The sequence below is a fragment of the Bos grunniens genome, chromosome 27, assembly GCF_055505025.1.
Source record: "Bos grunniens cultivar Pamir isolate PY7600 chromosome 27, Bosgru_T2T1.0, whole genome shotgun sequence".
Lineage (NCBI taxonomy): Eukaryota > Metazoa > Chordata > Mammalia > Artiodactyla > Bovidae > Bos > Bos grunniens.
Window position 1 is genome coordinate 38,432,183 of NC_141191.1, and position 23,102 is coordinate 38,455,284.

Below are 23,102 nucleotides of genomic sequence, written 5' to 3' on the forward strand. Positions count from 1 at the left end.
GGGGTGACGGTGGGTACGGAAGGTGCAGGGGGCAGGGTGGCACCATAAACCCAGGTGGCACCATGGGGGGCATGGGGTAAGACCCCCCAGGGGTAGGCAGGGTGTCAACAGCCTCAGAAGTCGTGAGGAAAAGCCTGACTTGAGCCTAAAGGTGACAAGAGGGAACCAGAAGCGCTCATGACGAGAAAGGATGTAGGCCGGACTGGAAGGGCGACCTTGGAGGTTCCGGAAGGCGCAGTGGAGGCATAAACTGGGTGGAGGAAGCTAAGTTCATGCGAGAGACCCTCACACACTCCTCTAGAAGAATCTAATGGTGTTATCGCGTTCACGTTGCTACAGTCATTTCATCTTGGTTCAGAGTCATGAAAGATGCTCTTTCCATCTGCCTCTTCCAAGTCCTGTTGTGAGTGAGGCAACATCGACAAGCAGGTTAAAGTGCTAAGACTCTACCCTACAGCTTGTAGCCCAGATGTCCTTCAAAGGCAGATATGCTCAAGAATCAGGTCCTCAGGCCACAACACACACACACAAGCCAGAAGATCACGTGAAAAAAAGGCCAACTGTTGAACTATAGTCTGCTCCACCGACGGCAGAGTGCGAGGTCCGGCTGCAGCACTGTGGTTCCCAGGACACGGCTCCACGTCCACAGGGGCACCAGGTCCCGTGCACCATGCACACCGCCGTGAGCTGGGATCGGCACAGCGGTCTTCTCATTTCCCAGGGGGCAGAGACCAAACCACCTCTTTCCAAGGGCAGTGAATGGATCTGCCAAACCTCCACACCACAGGAGAAAGTAACATCTCCATAGATTCAACGCAACTCTACCAACATTTCAGACTTGGACATCTTTCTGACTTGGGCTGTTTCCGATTCTTCGCTTTCACTGGCATTTGAGATCAGGCTCACATTTCTTCATTTTTCCTAATTCATTTAAGAAATTGGCAGTAATGCTGGATGAGCATACTAACCTTGGGAGGAATCCTTGATGGCCATCTCTGGAAAGGAACCGTGAGCCTATTAAGGGTCACGCCTTGGATCTCATTGGTTGCTCCCCATGGAGGAGGGGGGAGATGGGTGCAAGCAGGAACTAAGGCATAGGACAGGCAGGTATTGAGTGCTTACTGTACGTCGGGTGCTTGGGGGCTTCCCTAGTGGCTCAGACAGTAAAGAATTTGCCTGAATGTGGGAGACCTGGGTACGATCCCTGGGTCAAGAAGATCCCCTGCAGAAGCAGAATGGCAACCCAGTCTGGTATTTTTGCCTAGAGAATTCCACAGACAAAGGAGCCTGGCGGGTTACAGTCCATGGGGTTGCAAAGAGTCAGACACGACTGATCAACTAACACTTTCACATACATTAACTCATTCAATCCTTCCAATAACCCTGCGTGGTTGTCCAGTAGATGTTTCCTCTGCCCTATAAATGACAAAACCGAGACTCAGAGGAAAACTGAGAACCTTGCCCAGAGTCACCCAGTTAGCAAACATCCAGGACACAGTCCCTGAGCCACCTGACTCCATCCAAGGCCACTGTTCGCGTCTCTGCAGCTCGGACATCTTGACCCAAGATGCCCTCCTGGCATACACAGTGGTCCATACAATCTCCTGGCCTCCTTACTGGGCAGCATGGCCTAACTCCATCTAGCACCCGCGAGGCGATGTTGAAACTGAATTCTGACAGTGGAGCTGGTGTCCGTGTTTGAGGCCAAAAACTCAGCCAACGGGAGGTCCAAGGGCAAAGAACACGTACGTATCCTGAGTCTAGAAGAAGGTGGGAGGACAGCTGAGTGCAGCTTGCAGGAGAGATGAGATGGGAAAGGCAGCTCTGGGCTAGACTGGGGACCTTGGACGCTGGAGTAAACTTCTAGGACTTTATTTTAAGGGCAATTAGGAAGCCAGCGAAGGATTTAAAGGCAGGAGCATTGGAATCTGATTTGCATTTTTGGAAGATCACTCTGGCTGTGGAATTGAGCATTCCACCCAACACACACACACACACATACATTTTCAGGCTGGTTTACAATGGACAGCTCCCCATGCCAAGACCCAGCTGCCTGGACTCTCAGGACCACAATCCAGCTCCACTTGGCGCCAGAACATTCTGTTACCTACTGGGCTCCAGTCCACATCACCTTGGAATTCTTTACTGGCATGTGAGGTCATCCATCCACGCCAGCTTCCGTCTCCAGGAGACACACAAGCGGAGGAGGCCTGGGACCCTCCTTGACAAGCAAGGCATTCTCTGTCTTTTAATTACATTACATTTTTAAATGCTATTACAGCTGAAGCCTATTCCTACTTTTTTATTAGAAGCATATTCTTAAAAACCTGTTCTCCTAAGCATCATTTTGAATGAACGCATAGCATTTCACAACTTGGGTGATGGCACCAAGGTAACATCTTTAAGAGTGGCAGTGATTTTCCTGGTGGCCCAGTGGTTAAGCATCCGCCTGCCAATGCGAGAGACACAGGCTCGATCTCTGGTCCTGGAAGATCCCACGTGCCTCAGGGCAACTAAGCCCGCAATTACTGAGCCTGTGCTCTAAAGCCTGGGAACGCAACTACCGAGTCCACACGCCCTAGAGCCCACAGTCCACAGCAAAAGCCCTGCAGTGAGAAGCCCGCACACCACAACCAGCGAAAAGCCCACCATGTAGCAACGAAGATCCGGTCCGGCCGAAAATAAAGTTAAAAAAAAAAAGAGTGACGGGGAATTCCCTGGTGGTCCAGGCGTTAGGATTCCACACTCTCATTGCCAAAGGCCTGGATTCAAGGCCTGGCGGGGAACTGAGATGGTAAGTCCTGTCCCCACTGCGGTCCACCTCTGCCTGGGCCTCCCCTGCAGGCATGAGTAGCCGCCAGTCAATGCCTGAGCTCCCCCCAGGCCTAGTCTTGCAGGCTTGTGGGGTGCACGGGCCTTAATGAAGGCGATCTCTCAGACGCTGTGCACACCAGGGCTTTGTGGGAGAGCTCAGGCTTGAACTGAGGGCCTTTCCTCTCCTTCCCATGGAGTCTGACAGCTTCCCCCGACATTGAGGAACACTTCCTATTAGCTCCCCCTCCAGCACGTGAGCCCCAGGAAGCTCACGAACAGTTCAGTTCAGTTCAATTCAGTTGCCCAGTCGTGTCCGACTCTTTGCGACCCCATGGACCGCAGCACACCAGGCCTCCCTGTCCATCACCAACCCCCGGATTTCAGCCAAACCCATGTCCATCGAGTCGGTGATGCCATCCAACCACCTCATCCTCTGTCATCCCCTTCTCCTCCTGCCCTCAATCTTTCCCGGCATCAGGGTCTTTTCCAATGAGTCAGCTCTTCGCATCAGATGGCCAAATGATTGGAGTTTCAGCTTCAGCATCAGTCCTTCCAATGAACATTCAGGACTGATTTCCTTTAGGATGGACTGGTTGCATCTCCTTGCAGTCCAAGGGACTCTCAAGAGTCTTCTCCAACACCACAGTTCAAAAGCAGCAATTCTTCGGTACTCAGCTTTCTTTATAGTCCAACTCTCACATCCATACCTGACCACTGGAAAAACCATAGCCTTGACTAGACAAACTGTAGATTCCGTAAAAAGGACGCATCATTTTCCTCCTCACCCCCTCCATGAAGGGCACCCAGCTCCATGAAGGGCACCACCAACTAACCACCCCAGCACCAAGTCAGATACGAGGCCTCGCTGCCATTTCATATCACACACACGTGGATGTGTTAACATATGTCCAGAAGAAACCCACAGCATCAGCCCTGATTACTTACTCACACCCACTTTACTACTCACAAAGACCAACTTCCTCCACCACCCAGATGTCTACAGTCAGTCACACTCTCCATCCCCACTGGCTGCCTAGCACGACCACCTTACCCTCCTCTGGACCACTGCTCAGCGTTCTCAATGCCCTGCTCACCATGCAGCTGCCCTATCCTGACCCACCTCTGCCCTGGAGGCACAGCAGCTTTGCACACTTCCCTCTGGAGTTCCTCAAGCCTCCTCTGGGCTTTGGCCCTGGCCTGGCCCCAGCTCAGCTTCCTCTCTAGCTCCCCCTGTCCTCCCGACTGCACTCTTTCAGCTCCTGCTACTGGGCTCACAGGTCCTGGGCCACCTCTGTCTCCAGACCCCACTGGCTCACCCTCCGCCCTTGCTGTGGCCTCAGCTGAATGTCCTGGCCCTCATCACCTGGCTGACCTTCAACAGTCCATGAGGACCCAGCCTCTCCCCCAGAGAGCCTCCCCAGACCCTACTCCCAGCCAGGCTTACTCCCACAAGACTGGCCACAGTGCTCAAGTCAACCCTTCCTTCCCCACTTCCTTTGGGAAAGTGGACACAGAACAAATAAAAGTCCAGACAAACCTCCTACCCTCTCCTCTCTTCCCTTCACCTGCTGGTTCGATTCTCCCTTGGTCTTGCCACATCCACCAGCTGCTTCCTGTCTATCTGCTAGAACAGAGCCTCCACGCTGCTCTATGGAAGCATCATCACCTGGGGGACCTTACTGCACAGGCGGGCTCCTGGCCCCACCACCTCCAGTGGCCGATTCTGCAGGGAGGCAGTGGGGCAGGTCTGCCCGTGTCAAACCCTCTCCCCAGGGTGGCTCTGAGACTGGCAACGTAGGGGAGCTGCTGGGACCGTTTCTTTCTCTCCTCCCTCTTTCCTTATGGGTCTCACCGTGAGCGTCTGGGGCTATCCCTTCCATCTCAGAACTAGGTTAGGCGTCATGGCTCCAGCCAGTCCATAATGAAGTGCCTCGTTTCCTTCCCTTTCCTGGGATGCTTCCTCTGACTCCACCCTGACTTCTCCCAACTCGACTTTAAGGCTAGTCTGCCTTTTCATCCCTTGAGCCTGTTTTCTCTCTGACTGCACTGCTCTTCATGAGCACCTCTTAGCCCACTGGACTTCTTAGGAACGGAAAATGAAACCACAGAGATTCAAGGGAGGGACTCAGGGCAAGAGTCTGGCCCTGCTGTTCCTGTTCCCACACATCCAAGTTGAGGTCTTGGCAAGCATTACACATAGAGGCCCAGGACCTCACAGGCATCCAGAAGAAAGCAAAAGTCCCGGAGAGTTAGGGAGAATGGATGAAAACGGAGACACGTCTTCACTATAACTCCATGTAGAAGCACGTTATTAAATGATTATACAGAGAAGATGCCAGCTCTGTGGCAGGAAGTGTGGCGGGCGCATGCTCAGTCATGTCCAACTCTTTGCAACCCCATGGACTGTAGCCCACCAGGCTCCTCCATCCATGGAATTTTCCAAGCAAGAATACTGGAGTGGGTTGCCATTTCCTTCTCCAGGGGATGTTCCTGGCCCAGGGATCAAACCCGCATCTCTCGCGTCTCCTGCACTGGCAGGCGGACTCTTTAGCACTTGTACCACCGGTAGGAAGAGAAACCTCTAAAACAGGCAGTAAAGGGAGAAAGGACCGTTCTGTGAGGCAGGTGAGATGGAAACAGAGCAGGCACCCCTGGGAGTCACTCATCATCCGGCCCCTTGTCTTAACCCAAGGCCTCAAAGGGGTCTTCACCATCCACAGGCTGCTCCAGGGACATTCAGAGGAGCCTGTGGACCCCACTACCCACCTAGCATCCAGACGCCAGTGCTTCCGTCCTGAGCCCAGATCACTGGTCCCTGTTCTCAGCCTCCTTGGGTTACTTCCCACCCCGGCAGCTTTCCCTCTAACGTGCAAATCCTTCCTGCGTAGGCAGGAGAAGTACCGGCATTCTGACTCCCCTCCCAGCACCTGGTAGCCTTGAACACACCGAGGATGTAACAAACAGGTAAGAAGGCAGCCTAGCGCAGAGGCCTGTGAATGAGTTTTGGAGCCAGGCCCCGGCTCTGAGGTCACCGGCTGCCAGAGGATCCAGCGAGACAATGCCCGTAGGACCCACAGCCTCTCAGTACATACAGGCCCTCCTTGGATAAGCAAAGAAGGGTGTTTGCAGCTGTCATGGCCAAGGATGCCCTGAAATGGATAAAAAGGCATTAACTGACACTGCAAAAATATTATCACCTTAGCAAAAACACAGGAAAATTTTCTTCTCAGGAAAGCACCTGGTCACATGGGCAGCAAAGGAGAAACAAAAGGTTTTTTGGTTTCAAACTGGCCGGCCACTCGGTCTCTGCTTTATCCCTGAGAGTTCCTCATGCAAGTTCTCCTTTCCTGGAGGATGTGCTGGGCTTACACTCCTGAGATGCACAGGGTCTTCCCTGGAGGAGTCTAGTCTGCCCATAACAGCACATGTTTCATTGTCTGTAATATTCCACACCCCAGATTTACTAGCCAGGGCCCTAACAGGGATGGTATTCTCAGAAAGTTCAGGAACCCCATTTATGTGCCTTTCTTGGCAGGCAGCTGTAATTGTCACCCAGGGCTTTAATAAAGCCCATCTCAAAGTTGTAGACTGCACCCATGGAGATAACTAAGCCCGCGATAATAAATCTTGTCAAAATAGGAAATTCATTTCTTTCCTGAAAATGAAATGGAGAAAATGATTTAAAGTATCCTTTTTCTCATTTACCAGCAATGAAATAATAATGGGCTGGCCTTGCCAAGCCAGTGCCAAGATTTCACACCACCACCGGAAGTCTGGGCCAGAGCTTTGGCTTTGAATTCATCAGAAAGAATAATTTAATTAACAAACATTATTATGTTACTAACTGTAACCTCTTAAATAGACAGGAGTTTCAAAGTTTACAAAATACACCTCCTTTATTCTCATTTCAATTTCACAGAGGAGAAAACTGAGGCTCAAAGAAATTTGGTGGCCAGTAAGTACAAGAACTGAAACCAGAATCCAGGCGCCTGACTCCCAGCCCAGCGCTCTGTACGAGGTAGATGTTTGAGCTGCTTTTCAAGAACCAGGAATGGCGAGATGGAGCCAAGCAAAGCATATTTGTCTTTCCCAAAAACCAAAACACTGATGACAGCAGACTTAGCTTTAGTCGGAATAATTCAGGGAGGGGAAAAAAAAACCCAGATTTACTTGGTTCTACTTCTATAAGGCCAACTCTTCAAACATCAAATACAAAGACCAAGGGAAAAACTTCTGAACCAGTTAAATGTAGCTCCTGAATCATTTCAAGCCATAAATATTTGTTGAGTGGTTACGTGGAAAGACTCTGGCTTTGGCTTCAAGGAGCTTATAATCTAGTAGAAGGGATAAAATAAGAACACATGTCTCATACACACATACCCATGTGCGTGCACACACACACCAGAACAAAGGCTGGGGCAACCCAGAATACAGAGAAAGAGTGATGGAGGATTCAGGAAAGCTCTCTTGAAGAGTGATGGGCTTTGATGGTGAAGGAGGAAGGAACGGCTGATGGGTTCACCCTATGGAGACAAAGCCCGGGAATGAACCAACATACATGAAAACTGCCTGGCACATGGAACCCACTCACTAAAGCTTGCTTGTTTTTATGGAAAGACGAAGGAAGAGTCCTTCAGTTCAGTTGTTCATTCGCTCAGTCATGTCTGACTCTACTAAACTGAACTGAACAACTCTTTCCCCCTTCTTTCCAAAACAAACAAGCAAGTCCTTAGACTGAGGTGAAAATATAAACTTTGTCATATTAAGAGGAGATAAGCAGAACTAGCGAGGAAGAGAAGGGTCCAAGGGTTGGCTCCTGGTCCCCTTGGTAGGGAGGTCCCTTGCTCCAGGTTCTGAATTTCAGCTGCTGCTCCACCTACTCTGAGCAGCGGCTGCAATGTGCCAACCACACGCTGCCAGATACAACTAAGGGTGTAACACCTTCTTTGCCCATAAGACCCTGCTCTCTGGGTCTAGCGGATGGTTGAGGGTGACGTCAGGTAGCCCCCAGGGAACAGCCCCACCAAAACTGCCCCTGCAGCAGGGAGGGAGGCCTGGATTGGGAGATGGCCAGAGAGTGAGTTAGGAAAGTTCTCGCATCTTCAGCCAGTGCCAGCGCCTCCCAGCACCCAGAGAGGAGCAAGGCCACGTCCCTGTAATGAGGCTCCCCAGGTACTAAAATAAGAGACACCAAGGTGGCAGTTACCCAAGTCATGGTACATTTAAAGGCTCAAAACTAAATGAATGAGTCCGTTTAATAGCGAACATGCAATCATGATGCTTTCCAAAAGCCAAATGGAGATTTCATATACAAATATCAAGGCGTACCGCGACATACACTACTGCGGTGATTTCATGGCAGGACCTTGGTTTAAGGATGCGTGAGGAACATGCCTCTTTCTGATCCTGTGTGTTCTTCTTGGGTTGAATGCATAGACTCATTTGGAGGTACCAGCAGAAGTTTACATTCGGGACCCTTTACAAATGGGAAAGGTGGGTTCACAGGACCCTCCTGCCTAATTTCCTGCCCTTCACCCCATTCTTACTCACCCACGCCTCCCCACCCCATCCCACCCTCTTCCTGGGAACAAACCCTGGCCATGCGGCAGGGCCGACAGTCTCCCATAGGTCCCCCTAAATCTCCCTGTGATTCCAGTCACTGGATCAACGGAAGACATCTCCACAGTCCAGGAGCAGGGCCTCGCCCACTGCGTGAGGAAGGCCCAGGGCCCTGGAGGAAGCTGTGGAGGCCGGCAGGGCCGACAACACTGTCTGCACAGCTAAGCAGAGATGGCCACTTTCTGCTCCTGGGCTTCCGTTTTTTCCTTTCTGTATCCTCACCTGGGCTCCTCAGGGCCCTGTGCAAACACTGCTGTTCCAAATGGCTAAACTCACTTGACATTTAGTGCAGCAGGGACCCTGCAAGGAACTAACTGCAGGCTCGGTGGTAGAAGTCACTGCACCAAAAAATTAGATGGTTCCACTGCTTGCCTACAAGGCTCCGGTGGTTTGCAAAGTGATCAGGAATGAAAGAAAAGTCGGGCTTTCTTCAGGTGCCGGCTAAAGATAGTCAAGAGCATATTGCTCACCTAACACAAGTGATGACCAAAAACCACCTGGGCGAACAGAGACAGACATAAGACCCCACCCATTCACCCACCCATCACCACCCCCACATTCATGGCATGCCTTCTGGGTATCAGATGGACAGCTGTGAACAGGGCCTGGTCCCCTCCTTCACCAACATCAGAGGATGAAGGAGATGGACAGAATAAGAGACGAGGAGAAAGCTCAGTAAATGCCACCCCAGGGCACTTACAGGTGCTGCAGGCTGAGGGTCACCCCTTAAAGTAGGGCTGAGATTCCAGCCCCCTTCTCTGTCTGCCTCCCTCCCTCTTCCCACTTCCCCCTCCCCCTTTCTTGAATTCTGCCTCACCTCACCTTCGTCTCCAAACTCCTCATCCTCGTCTCCCAACCTCAAGCTCCAAGAAGGCAGAAAAAGTGCACATATCCTTATGCCCAAGGCTTCTCCAGCCCTAGAGAGCTGCCATTCTTAATGCAAATGCCTGCTTAACACATGCCCTGCAATCTATTTACTTCCATCCCCATCTTCAGACGCAGGGGACTTATCAAGTCAGCATCATAAATACTGGATCTTATTTTTTCTTTTTTTTCCAAAAAGCTGCAGCTCCAACAGCAGGCATCTGATGAGGACGTGTGCTGCACAAGCAGAAAGCTGAATGAAGCCCCAGAAGAATGCAGGCCTTTTTCCAGCTACAGAGTCTGAGCTCAGTTCCCTGCGTCGAGGTGGTTTCTATCTGTGTCAGTCAGCACGTCACAACAGCAGCCTCCAGGGCCACTGCACAGCACCCCTCAGCCAGCGCCTTCCCACACAATACCAGCAACTGTAAAAGCTGCAACCACCGCTGAAGTTACAACCGTGATGATTTCTACAAACGGGGAGCGCTGCGGTTCTGCTCCGTCAGGCCCCGATAAGTAGGTTACCCGTGGGACAAACGCCTTCCCTTTCCGTAAATCCAGAATGCCCTTGCTGAGCTCCACACTCCCCTGAATTACCAGTTCACTGGCATCAAACGACTATCTGCATGTGTGAATTCTTTCTTCCTGCTGAGATGAGGGTGGTTCCACAGCGTCCCCGAGTCTGGGGTGACCAGGGTAGAGTCCTCAGCTGCTCGGTCTTAACATACTTCGCTTCAAACCATGACTTCGTTGGTGAAAAATGGGTCTAACGAAGACCTCACCTTATGTGAACCCTCCCTTGGGCTCCCACCCCCACCTCGGCCATCTGCTCAACCAGCTCCTGCACGCACATCCTCCGCCCTCTCCAACCAGCCTTTCTGCACTGCTGTGCCTCCCTCACCTTTCCCCAAGGGCCTGCCACCTTCTTGAGACGTTGCCTTTTGCTATAAATTTTATAGGCCGATGGCAAAAAGAACTCACTAGCATTACGAAACACAAACGCAGCACCCCGACACCTCACCTCGTACCTTAGTGCCCCTCTACCCCAAAAATCCCTTAAAGAGTTTATAGCATCGCTATCACTTTGAATTCAGATTTCCTTATTATTGCTGTATCCCTCCTAGCACCCAGGATACTGCGTAAAATAATGAAAATCTGTGTGGAAGATTTTCAAATGCTTACTGACGCAGTATGCTGTGACCAGCTAGTAAAACAAAATAACCCAACTGGTTGGGGGAGGTGGGGAGTGCGGAATATGTTATCAGCTAGACTTGACATGGAAATTAAGTTGACCAAGAATGTCCAGACTAAGAAACAAAAAGAATATTGGACTTGCTGCTTTTCTATGTGTGTCTTGCAGGCAGTTGGGATTCAGAGTTATACTGAAGGGAGTTACAGAGAATGGAAAGAATTCTCAGAAGAGAGGAAAGGGAGAGTTTTGTTTTGACTCTGGCTCAAAATATATATATATATTTTCAAGGAAGAGGCTGGGGAGCAAAAAGTGGGATAAAAACATTGAGTGAGCAGTTTGGGAGAGGATGGGCTTGGCTCCTAAAGCATGAGGCAGGGATGGAAATAGAGAACACGCCTTCCTAAGGAGAAGTTTACATTCATGCCAAGAAAGTGGGTGAGCACTGTCAGATATAACCAGACGTCCCCCCGGCCTGACTCACAAGATGGGCTCCAGTATTTCAGACCCAGCAGAAGGACCTGATGGAGTGTTCTAAGTGGCACCAACCCAAACTCCCGCTCCCCGTCAGTTTGGAGAAGGCTTCTTTTTAGGTCCTGCTAAAGTGGTGGTGCCTTGGTGCGACTACCATTTACACATGAGAAGGCAATCCCTGGGGGGAAGGAAGACTGCCTTTGGAAGGGGTATAGGAAAGCCTAGCGCACTGGCCACTTGGGGTGCAATCAGAGAACGTCTCTGCTCCTGGATTTCATCTCGAGGAACTGGCTGGATGTGGGTCTTGCCGACTGGCTGGTAGGAGGAGGAGTAGGACCCACAGGCAGCCTGTCCCCACGCTGCTCTCAACCACAGGCTTCAGACTTCTTTCTCAGAGGTAGCCAATTTCAAGAAATAAAAAAATGTTTCCTTCTCAACCAAGACCAGCGTCTCAGTTGGTCCTCAGTCCTCAGTCCTGGAACCCCGAGGGCCACATTCCCAGGCAATGGGTTCACAGGCCATGCCCCAGCTTGCCGTCCGCAGGTTAAAATGGCTCTGCTGGAGCTGAAGTTCGGCCTGTCTCCAACCCAAAGAACCGCATCCATAGGCACCTGGCCTCCTCCGTGGGGGGTTCCAAAACACCCCAACTGGAGCCCTCGCCCAGTCAACTGACTCCCTCCCTTCACAAGTGAAAGTGTTTCTCACCAAAGGTGTCTTTATTAAAAGGTGCTTTGAGTTGGGGGTAGGAAGGCCCCAGACCAGAGTGCTGAGCAGACAGCAATTGCCCTAAGGGGTCTGGGTCTTTATGGGGGCTGTCTTGTCACTACCAGCCCCCGCCCCCACCACCAACCGACTCCTACACAGAAAGGAGACCTGTTCTCTGACCAGGCCCCTGGGCCATGCTGGACAGCACTCACGGCAGGCTTCCAAAGGGAAGTTCCTTTGGTCATCCGCTGCTCATCTTGAGTGACCCGAACTGGAGACGGTGCCAAATGCCCACCCGTCCCCCGCCTCCACCAGGCTAAGTAGTTCTGCCCCGGGGCCCCACAGGGTCAGTCAAGGTGCTTCCCGGGGTTCAAGGAGGGTGGGGAAAGGGCAGAGGCCCCACCATTCAGAGACCTGGGAAGGAGGCTCTCCGCGCCTCCGAGAGTGGGTCACCGGGGAGGCGGCGGGCAGAGAGGTCTCCGGAGCCCGGGGCCGCATTTCCTAAAGCGGCTTCCTTGGAAAGCCCCGGAGAGACGGCGAGCAGCCCCCCACCCCGCGCCGACTACGGGGGTTGGGGGGAGGAAAAGTTCCTCCAGGCGGCGCCGGGCCCGCGGCGTCTGTCCAAGGTGCTGAAAGGTCTCCGCGGGCGGGCGGGCTCCTGCGCGCCCTCAGCCTCCGGGCCGCCCGCTCTGCCCTTCCAGCCCACTTGCCCGGTCCTCCTCCGGCCGCCCCGAAGCCCCCTCCCTCCACCGCTCCTGCCCCGCGCGCCCTGCGCTCGGCAACATCTTCTCGACCGGCCGCGGAGCCCCGCGTCCCCCTGTCTCTCCGGGCTCCGCCGCGCCCCTTCCCCCAGCGGCCACCTCCGGGCTCCTCTGCCTCCAGGCTTGCCGCCCCCCCTCCGCCACCCCTTACCTTCTTCTTTCGGTCACGGGAGCGGTTCCTCCGCTTCCTGTTGGATTCCTCCTTCTCCTTCTGCTCCTGGAGGGCCTGCGCCTCGATGTCTTTGATTTTCTTCAGCTGTTTGGCCGCTTGAGCCATGGCCGGTCACCGTGCTCCGGTGGGTCCCCGCCTCCCGGGCCCTTCGCACTTGGCGATCCAGGTGGCGACACCCTCCCGGGGAGGAAAAACGGAGTCTGCCCTCCGCGGAGTGGCGGGGCGGGGGGTCCGGCGCGGCGGGGGGAGCTGCCCTCCCCGCGGGGGGAGGCTGCGGCCGGGTCGGCGGGGACGCGGCCGCGAGAGGCGCTGAGGGCGAGGCGCGCGGCAGCTGCCCGGCGGCCCCCGGATGGCGCCTCCCGCCGCGGCCGGAGCTCCTGGCGGGCGCCCGGGACGGGCTCTGGGCTCTGCCCCACCGCCTCCCTCCTTCCCTCCCTCCGGCCCCCTCCCTCTCCTGCGGCGGCGGCGGCGGCGCGGGGGGCGGGGGCGGGGGCGGGGGCGGGGAGGCGGCTCGTACTGCGGCGAGCGGCGGGCGGCGGGCCGCGGGGAGGGGGCGGACCCCAGCAGTTAACGCAGGAGGGCGCGGGGGCAGCTGGCGGCCGGGCTGCCCCGCCGGCCCGACGAGGCTCGGCGCGCGCGGCGCCCGCGCTGGCGCATTGAGAGCGCCCGGCTGCAGGCGCGCGGGCCAGCCGGGCTCCGCCACTGCAGTGCCGCCGCCGCCGCCGCCAGACGCACGGGCCCCCGCGCCGTCGGGTCGCGGGAACAAAGCCGCCGCGCCGCCCGGAGCTGCCGGAGGGCCCCGCCGCAACGAGCCGGGGGACGCGGGGGAGGCTGCGGCCGGCCACGGGCCGCGCGCCCAGGCTGCCCCACCGACCAGCGCGCCTGGAAGCGGCGGCGGAAGCGACCGCATCGCGGGGCGCGGAGGCCAGGCCCGCGTGGCCCGGGCGGGGCTGGGGGGCGCGGCGGGTCCGGGCCTGGAGCGCCCCCGGGCGGCGGCCGAGGGGGCCGGGACGCACCCCCCGCCCGCCCGGCCTTCCGGCCCGGGCGTCCGCGGAGGGGCACCGTGCCCAGGCTCCCCGGAAGCGCCGGTTCCCCCAGCCGCTCGCCTAGAGCTTGATTTGCCCGGCCAGACCATGTGGGCCTTTCATTTGCATATTTACCAATTACAGATAGGAAACTCGTCCTAGACGAAGTTTGCCTTTAGTTGTCTCTTGAGAGGAGTGGATCTAGGTATCGGCTCCGGGGACCCCCCTCCCCCCATTCCTGGCATCTCACACCCCGTTCTGCGCGTGTGTGTGCGGCCGTACGAGCCACACCCCTGGTCGTGTGGGTCACCGGCCACAGACCCATGCTGCGGAGGGGAAGGGGTCTTCGGCTCCTCCCCCAGCTCCCTGCATGACCCAGTACCAGCCACCGTCCCTCAGTCTGGGGCCTTTCCCAGGCCCCTTCTAGCCCGGCCAGTGGGAGGGAGCTCTTGGTCCACGTAGAGCTAAAGAGGAATTGGTGGAGGACGGTATTTCAGGATTAGTGAAAAGTTTTGATCAAACACTCTGCTTCTTTCCACCCTCCGAAACTGAGGGCCTGAGAGGCAGGCTAACCAGACGGACTAGAGCCTGGAAGTGAGCATTCTATCTCCATGTCCCTGGCAACGGTCTCCACCCAGCTGCTGGCCCGTAGCTTAGGTGCTGTCTGAAATCTTGCTTTGAACATCCTTCTTTCCCAGGGCTGGGTCCTAGACCCTCTCCCTTTCTCACCCTGGATCAGCGTTGTTCAAGCAAAACATGACAGGAGCCACTAACCCCCTCCCACATGTAATTCATTTTTTCAAGTACCACATTTTTTTTAAATTCAAAGAAATTGGTACAATTCATTTTAATGATATATTTTATTCAATTCACTATGTCTGAAATATTATCATTTCAACATGCAACCGATATAAAAGTATCAGTGAGATAGTTCACATTGTTTTATACTGTTCTTGTTGTTGTTTAGCCGCTAAGTCGCCTCCGACTCTTGCGACCCCATGGACTGTAGCCCACCAGGCTTCTCTGTCCATGGGATTCTCCAGGCAAGAACACTGGAGTGGATTGCCATTTCCTTCTCCAGAGGATCTTCCTGACCCAGGATTCAAACCCGTGTCTCCTGCATTGGCAGGTGGATTTTTTACGGCTGAGCCATGAGGGAAGTGCTGTTTTGATTAGTATAGTAAATGCAAAAATTCAAATAAATTCAAAATTCAGTGTGTACTTTATACTCAGCACATCTAAATTCAGAGGAGGCATGTTTTAGTCATGTAAGAGCTGCAGGTGACTCGTGGTTACTGGGACAAGGTGACTCTAGACTGTCTTCCCAGAGCAGCACCCCTGTGCACCCGGCTGTACTTACCCTGCCAACAAGCACATGTTTTATCTCCAGCCCAGACCTCTCCTCCGAATGCCAGGCCCACGCACTGGTGCCCACCCCTGTCCTCCTTCCATCATCCCTGCATCCCCTCGGTCACCCACAACCCATCCCGAACACTGCAGTCACACGAATCTTCTGAAAACACCAATCTGATGGTTGTCACGTCTCAGCTCAGCATCCTTCTTTTGCTCTGGGGATGAAGAAAATCTTTGATGAGGCTCTGAAGGATCAGACGCTTCCTCCAACCGACTGGTCTTTCCTCAGACTGGCTCTAGTACCCCGGGCTCCAGCCTCGCAGCCTTTGAAGGGGCAGTGCTGTCCCTCTGCAGGGACTTGGACCTCACTGCCCTCTGCTCGGACTGCTCTGCCTGACTGCCCACCCCACCCCACCATCCCCAGGCTGCCTAAGTCCAGCCCATCATCAGACATCACAGTGGTCTTCACTTCTTCAAGGAAGCTCTTCTGGAGGCCCTGCCGACTCTTGCCTTCCCCACTGTGCCTCCTGCATAGGACCTGCTGTGGTACAAGTGCACACGCGTGTGACTGTCTCCACCGACGCCCATCTTCTCCACTAGATGTTAAGGTCCATGAGGGAAGGAACGCTGGTTTTGCCCACCCTCGTATCATCAGCACCTTGCAGGCCAGGCACACCGTAGCGACTCAATAAATGTGTGTTGAAGAAATCAACAAGTCTACTCTGTATTGGCTCAAGGAAGACAGGCTATCGCGTTTTATTGCATTTCACTTTCCTGCACTTCCCAGATACAACATTTTTTGCAAAGTGAAATGTTGTGGTCTGTGTGTGGGTTGGAAAAGAATTTCCAGACATGAGGCAGGATGAAAAGAAGAATAAAGTTTATGAGAGCGGGGAGGGGAGAGTGGCTGCCAGCACAGTGGGCTGGCTTCCTCATGGTCGGGGAGAGCTGACGCTGAATAGGGGTCCTTGATTCCTTTTTATACCCTGGGTGTAAGGAGTGGGATAGGGGTCTTGCAGGTCATTTGCTGATTGGATGAGGCAGGTATATTGGGTCGGGGGGAAGAGTAAGGCAAATACCTTGTTCCTATATGGGGAAGGAGGGGAGACAGGTTATACTGGTCGGGAGGACCTGAATTCATTAATAGTTACAACATTGGGGATGGAAGGGAAGGTGGATAAGGGTCTGGTTTTTCCACTCCTGCATTCCAAGACCCTCCTTGGTTTCATCTGCTCTTTCGTCCTTGGGTCACCATATGAAAGTCTGTGGCCACCCCGCATTGTCAGATGCTGCTTAGCACTTTGTAGCCATAAAGTGTTTTTTAATTAAGGTAGGCACGGTTTTAATGATGTCATGCTTTTGCATGCTTAACAGACCACAGTTAATGATGGAGTGTACACATCATTTTATTTGTACTGGGAAACCAAACAATTCGGATGACTCACTTTTTGCCATACTCGCTTTGCCGTGGCGGTCTGGAACAGAAGCCGCAGGACCTCTGCAACAATAAAATGAGCTGACCCTCACTCAGCCCTCTGCTGCTCTGGGTGTTGGCGTCATTTTTCAGATGGGGACACTGGACACAGAGGGGTATACTAAGTCACTCAAGGTCACACAGCTAGTCAACAAGGGAGCCACAATTTGAACCCGAGCAGTCTGGTTCTTGCCTGGAGAATCCCATGGACAGGGGAGCCTGGTGGGCTGCCGTCTATGGGGTCGCACAGAGTCGGACACGACTGAAGCGACTTAGCAGCAGCAGCAGCAGTCTGGTTCCAGAGTGCATATTCTTAACCATCACTAAATCACTCAATTTGCTTATCTATATATAGACAGAGATACTGATAATACCTCCCTTAAAGGGTGGTCAGGAGGGCCAGGGAGAAACAATTCAGTAAACAGAAAGTAATGCAGTGAGCTTAGTTTCTTAAGGCAATGAGTCAGACAAATTGGTGTCTAAGGTCATTTTTAGCTCTGGAGTCCTGATTTCTCTATATCTAGATCCTTACAGGAGCCTTTCAAAGATCAAAAACAAAACAAACAAAAACCCCTGAGGCGCAAAGGGGAAACAATGATCAACAGTGGGAGCTGGGTACAAAAGTCCTGCCTCGGTTCCCCCAAATACCCTCTGGATGGCCCTAGATTTCCAAAACCTCAGTGAGGGCAAGACGGAAATCTTGTCCACAGCTGGGGTCACTTATAAGGTTGTTCCCTTGGATCTTAGGTACTGAGAAGGCTGCAAACTGAGAAGGAGAAGATGCAACTGAGCCGTCTGAAGGTATTTGCTCCAACAGGGTGACCTGGATGTGGGCGCTTTAGCTGAGTCCCAGCAGCAGATGAAGAGATGGGAGAAAAGGGCAACGTCAGCTATCTTGGCCACTGGAGGGGTTCCTCCGTCCTAGTCAGAGGACAGACAGTGTTCGCCATCTGTGTACCACCCTTGTGGCTCCAGGGATTGGTTTTGTGGAAGACAAGTTTTCCATGGGCCAGGTATGGTGGTGCGGGGTCGGGGGAGGGTAGGGGGGTTGTTTCAGGATGATTCAAGTGTATTACATTTATTGTGCACTTTATTTCTAGTACGGTTACATCAGCTCCAGCTCAGATCATCAGGCATTGGATCCCAGAGGTTGGGGACCCTTGATCTAGGGGGTTCAGAGGATAGCCCTTCTAGACACTCCCCATGTCAATGCTGCTGCTGCTGCTAAGTCTCGTCAGTCGTGTCCGACTCTGTGCGACCCCATAGATGGCAGCCCACCAGGCTCTGCCGTCCTTGGGATTCTCCAAGCAAGAACACTGGAGTGGGTTGCCATTTCCTTCTTCAATGCATAAAAGTGAAAAGTGAAAAGTGAAAGTGAAGTCGTTCCGTCATGTCCAACTCTTAGCGACCCCATGGACTGTAGCCTACGAGGCTCCTCTGTCCATGGGATTCTCCAGGCAAGAGTACTGGAGTGGTGTGCCATTGCCTTCTCCGCCCCATGTCAATAGATGATAGTAAAAGAAATCACGTTTATTAATTGTGCCCAAAGCACTGATACGCCTTGTGCACCATTTACTTCTATGACAAGAGCCTTCTTATCCCTGTTTCTCACACGAGGAAACAGGCCAGGTGGTGGCGGTGGTTTAGTGGCTCGGTCATCTCTGACTCTTTTGTGACCCTAAGGCCTCTAGGCTCCTCTGTCCATGGGATTCTCCAGGCAAGAATACTGTAGTCGGTTGCCATTTCCTTCTCCAGGGGATCATCCCAATCCAGGGATCGAATTTGGATCTCCTGCACTGCAGGCGGATTCTTTACCAAGTGTGTTGACCTAAATTCCCTGAGGTCATACATGTAATACTCAGAGTCAGAATTCAGACCCAAGCTCCCTAAGTCCCAGGCTGACCTAAAGGGAACCAGCAGATGACTGGTTGGGCAGGTGACTCAGCAGGCCCCGTGGTGCGGAAGAAACAGCAATGCCCTGAGTTGTGCCCATGTGGTACTGTCCGTAGGCAGGCAACCAAAGGACCAGCCTATCCCCCTGAAGCTGTAGAAGCAGAACCCACGGGGCTCTGCACAGCATTGCCGGGGACACCTCCCACATCTCTTGACCAGCTGGCAGGGTAGGACCATCACCCTCCTTGGGCTCTTCTTGCCTTTTCTTCTTGCTCCCCAGGGTCTTGTGTGTGCCCACGGTCAGTGCGGGCTGTCCACTCTGATGTCCGGGAAAGTGGCCGTGGGATGCGAGTTGAAACCCCAGAGTAGGAGATAGTCCCTGGAAGCCCCTATTTTTCTCTCCTCCCCAGAGACAATTACTACTCAAGTAAACTCTAGATTTCAGTGGGGTCTTTTAATTTTGCTGTTAAGGGAAAGGCAGGGCATCCACTTTTATATTTTTGCTTTCTTCCCTAGAATTTCCAATTCCCAACCCCATTCTGTTATTATGAGTTTATGCAACTAGACCGACTTGTGTTCTTAAAAGAAACATTATTAATAATTAATAAAGCTTCCCGAGATAAAAGCTGCCTCCTGCGCTAAATAATATAAATAGCTAAAATACCCTGAGTGCGCCAGGCCTTCTTCTGAGCATATTTGACCCCAATAACAGCTCCATGTGGGAGCTCCCATCGTCACCATTGCCATTTTACAGGTGAGGAAACAGGCACAGAGGGAATAACTCATTCCAGGTCTCTGGCTGGTAAGCCGAGGGACCCAGTGCGTGTGCTGTGCGAAGTCGTTTCAGTCGTGTCAGACTCTCTGTGACCCTGTGGACTGTAGCCCACCGGGCTCCTCAGTCCATGGGATTCTCCGGGCAAGAATACTGGAGTGGGTCGCCATGCCCTCCTCCAGGGGATCTTCCCAACCCAGGGATCGAACTTGCACCTCTCATGTCTCTTGCATTGGCAGCTGGGTTCTTTACCACTAGCGCCACCTAGGAAACCTAAGGTTGGAACAAAAAGTCAGTCTGTAGAGTCTAAGTTTTTGCTGCAATTCTGGGGCTGACATCCTAGATGGAGGAGGGGTAGGAAAGCCTGTCCAACTCTGTCCCTGAGCTCTTCATCCCTTTTTAGCAAAGAAGGAACCGGGAAGTCTTGGGCAGCTCTGAGCCCTCTGAGAACAGAGGCTGTCCTGCCCCACTGTGGGTCCCAACGCCCCAGCCAGTGCCACCCCCGCAGGTGTGCAAGTTAAATGCAAGCCAGAGAAAGCTCCAAATCAGAGACTTAGAATCCGAAGGAACTGCCTTTCCATTTCCCAACCAGTGTGAGCGCTGGATCACTCTGTCTGGTCCCACGTTCCCAAGCCAGGTCACTCCCCAGGCGGCCTGCAGTGTCCATTCTCTGCTCCATTTGCGCCCACAGCCTCTCCCTGAGCGTGTTTATCGGCCCCTGCACTGCCGACACAGAGACTCATCAAACTCTTCTTCTGTGTGATGTCCCTTCCGATATTTGAGGAAGGCTTTCCCTTGTCTCCCATGCTTGTCCGAAATAATGTCAGGAGCTCATCGCAAAGGTGATCACTGAGCTCCCGGATTCCTCGTTTCCTGCCCAAGGTTTACTTATGATGGAACTTACCATTTTAATCATTGCCTTTTCCAGAGTGGGATTTGAAGAGATAAAGGAGCCCTAAAGCCAAGATACTCGGGGGAAATGGAAAAACAGAAGGAGGTATTACATTTGCATTCTTGGAAAATGCTGGAATCAAATTCATGCGTTCACTCACCTTGCCCTGGGCCCCAGAGCCCGAGGAGACCCCGTCTGCTCCCCTCCTGCCTGCCCCCCTGCACCTTGTGCTGCCCCCCCGGTCCCCTGTCGCTCTCCATGTGTGTCCGTGTCTTCACATGTCCACGTCACAGAAGAAACCACCAGCTTGACCGTCCTCACCTCTCAGCACGTGGACCTGTCTATGCCCACCCCCCTGGTCCACGCTCCTCCTTTGGCTTGTCCTCTGGACCTCGTCCCCTCCCTCCTCCTGAAATAAAGCAGCTTCTATCAGCCCTGCCTCCGCAGATACCCGAGGAATGCCTCTCCACTAGCCATGACGCCCACAGGACCACTGGCTCTTCCTTCCACCGCCAAGCTGCCTGAAAGCACAGTCGCTGCCTCCCACCACTCACTCCTCACCCCGAACATGCTGTCCTCGCGTCCCAGAACCTACAGCCACGTCTCCATCCTGAAGGTAACTCCCGGGGACATCTGGCTCAGTTGTGTCTCCCTGAGTTCCCGGATCTTGCCCCCCTTTTGCCTGCTTCCCCTCCTGTCTCCTGAACTCAGTTCTTCTCAGGGCTCATAAGTAAGAGTTCTGCCCAGGCCCCTTTCAGTTTAGCTCTCCTCTTGCCATGATTCCCGGGCTTCCCTGATAGCTCAGCTGGTAAAGAATCCTCCTGCAATGCGGGAGACCTGGGTTCGATCCCTGGGTGGGCAAGATCCCCTGGAGAAGGGAAAGGCTACCCACTCCAGCATTCCAGCCTGGAGAATTCTATGGACTGTATGGTCCATGGGGTCGCAAAGAGTCGGACATAACTGAGCGATTTTCACTTTCACTTTCCTGCCATGATCCCCAGCTTGGCAGTGACCTGCACCCACTTTCCAGTGACACTGGGTTTCTAACTGGAGCTTTGATCTCTCTCCTGAGAGTCAAGCAGCAGACCAAGCCTTGGAGGCAGCATCGTCAGAGGGCACACCCAGCCCCACGCCTTCCGGCGTCTCTGTCCCCAGATGACGCCACCAGCATTCACTTGCTCACTCAAGTCAGGAACCTGGGGTCCCACGGAGCTCCCTCTTTCCTCTCCCTTCCACCCCAGCTCCACTGCCCTCTAGATAGTAGAGTCTTTCTTCAAAACCTGTTCTCAAATTTGAACTCGCATTCAAATCACCTAGGGATCTATTCAAGTTTGAACTCAGAGTCAGCAAGGAGGCGTGGCTTGCAAGCAAAGTCCCTAGTCTCTGTCCCTTCCTTGCACAGCAATTCAACGTGTCCACCCTGGGTACTGCCACCCAGATGAAGGTGGGGAACGTTTCCAGCGTGGCAGCGGGCTACGTCTGACCTCCTCCCTCATGGTGCCTGACCCTGAGGTCAACATTCTTTTGACCTCCATCCCCTTCGATAACTTGACCTGGGTTTAAACTTCATCTCGATGGAGTTACACAACATAGACCCTTTTGTAAGGGCCTTCCTTCACCCAACATCGCATCTCTGAGATCCGTCCATGTTGCTGCATCTCTCAGGAGTCGCTTCCTTGCCATTACTGTGTGGTATATTCCATGGTGTGAATGTACAGCAATTTACCCATCCTCATACTGATGTGTGCTCATGCCCAGTTGTTCAACTGTGTCTGACTCTTTTTGACCTCACGGACTATAGCCCACCAGGCTCCTTTGTCCATGGGATTTTGCAGGCAAGAATACTGCAGTGGGTTGCCATGCCTGCCTCCAGGGGATCTTCTCAACCCAGGGATTGAACCCACGTCTCCTGCATTGCAGGCAGATCCTTTACCACTGAGCCACCTGAGAGGCCCCCTCATGCTGATGGACGCGAGCTATTTCTGCCTGGAGGTTGCTGTAAATAAAGCTGCTATGGACACAGCAATCACGTGTGTCTTTTCCATGGACAGAAGCACTGACACGCATCTGTGCTGGGTGAGGACCCAGGAGTGAAATGGCGTGATCATCAGGCATGTGTGCATTTTGCTTGGCACAAGCACTTTTCCGAAGTGATTACACCGAGTTGTGTTCCCACCAGTGATGTTCCCACCAGTGGCTCCACCCCCTTGCCCGCGCTTGTTATCACTGATGGTTCTGCCTTTCCGGTGAGCGAGAAGAGCTTGCCTGCTGTGGTTTCAATTTGCATTTCTGATGGCGAGAGAAGCTGTGCAAGCTAAGTGTTTATCAGCCTTTAGAATATTCCTCTTACCTGCAGCGTCTGCTCGGGTCTCCTGTGCGTCTTTCATCGGGTCGTGGCATTTTCCTCTCTGCGACTATGGGCTCTTCCTCACTCCTGCCCTACTCCAGTTCCCTTATAGGAGCTCCCTGCCCAGCTGTGACCCCTCTGGCCAGTCCAGGCTCCAGCCAGAACCTCCTCATCTGATCAGTCACCGTGGTGTCTCCTAGGGGCTGCGGACGGGGCAGCTTAAATCACAGAAATTGCTCGTCTAACAGATCTGGGGGCCAGGTGTCCAAATTTCTTCTCTTTATAAAAACACCAGTCATATTGGTGTTTAGAACCCACCCTAACGACCTCATATTAACTTGTTCATCAGCAAAGACCATTTTTCTGTGTGGGAGGGTCCTATGTCATACACAGGGCTGAGTGACACTCCCAGGGTCCCATCCACAGATGCTGAGGTCAGGACTGCAACACTCTATGGGGACATAGTTCAACGCCCGACACTCACTTTCCTCTGTTACTGAGAAGCTCAGCAGCTGCCTTCCTGCTTGCTGCCCAGGGAAGTAAAGGGCCCCTCAGGGTGATGGTGGTCAAGGCTGGCTCCCTGGCTCCCTGGCTCCCAGGCTCCTCGCCACACTCCCTCGCTATAGCCCCTCAGAGGGCAGTGTCTGCACACCTCCCAACCCTGTGGTCACACTCGCTCATGCGCCCCTGCCCTTCTCTTTCCTCCCATTGCCCCGTCCACCAGGCTGGGCACCAAGCAAACTTCCCGAAC

The 23,102-nt window shown here is 53.6% G+C and overlaps 1 protein-coding gene and 2 long non-coding RNA genes across 13 annotated transcripts in view; 2 read left to right on the top strand and 1 right to left on the bottom strand.

The window, feature by feature from the left end:
- ANK1 (ankyrin 1) overlaps nucleotides 1-12,913 on the bottom strand; it is a 241,630-nt gene extending 228,717 nt beyond the window's left edge. For all 10 annotated transcript variants that reach the window (XR_015155928.1, XR_015155927.1, XR_015155926.1 and 7 more), the window contains exon 1: nucleotides 12,575-12,913. Coding sequence is in view for 7 of the 10 variants with exons in the window: in XM_086379620.1 (XP_086235746.1) it covers nucleotides 12,575-12,700 (126 nt within the window). In the remaining 3 variants the exon portion in view is untranslated. The remainder of the gene's footprint in view (nucleotides 1-12,574) is intronic.
- Nucleotides 12,607-14,846, top strand: LOC147343824 (uncharacterized). The gene is made up of 2 exons (XR_015155932.1): nucleotides 12,607-12,719; nucleotides 14,588-14,846. It is a non-coding gene; the product is annotated as an uncharacterized LOC147343824 (long non-coding RNA).
- A 2,348-nt stretch (nucleotides 14,847-17,194) lies between these two features.
- Nucleotides 17,195-20,620, top strand: LOC147343825 (uncharacterized). Of its 2 annotated transcripts, none has more exons than XR_015155934.1 (3): nucleotides 17,195-17,460; nucleotides 20,041-20,109; nucleotides 20,438-20,620. It is a non-coding gene; the product is annotated as an uncharacterized LOC147343825 (long non-coding RNA). The 2 variants fall into 2 exon arrangements; XR_015155933.1 differs by having other exon boundaries at nucleotides 20,452-20,620.
- The last annotated feature ends 2,482 nt before the right edge of the window (nucleotides 20,621-23,102 follow it).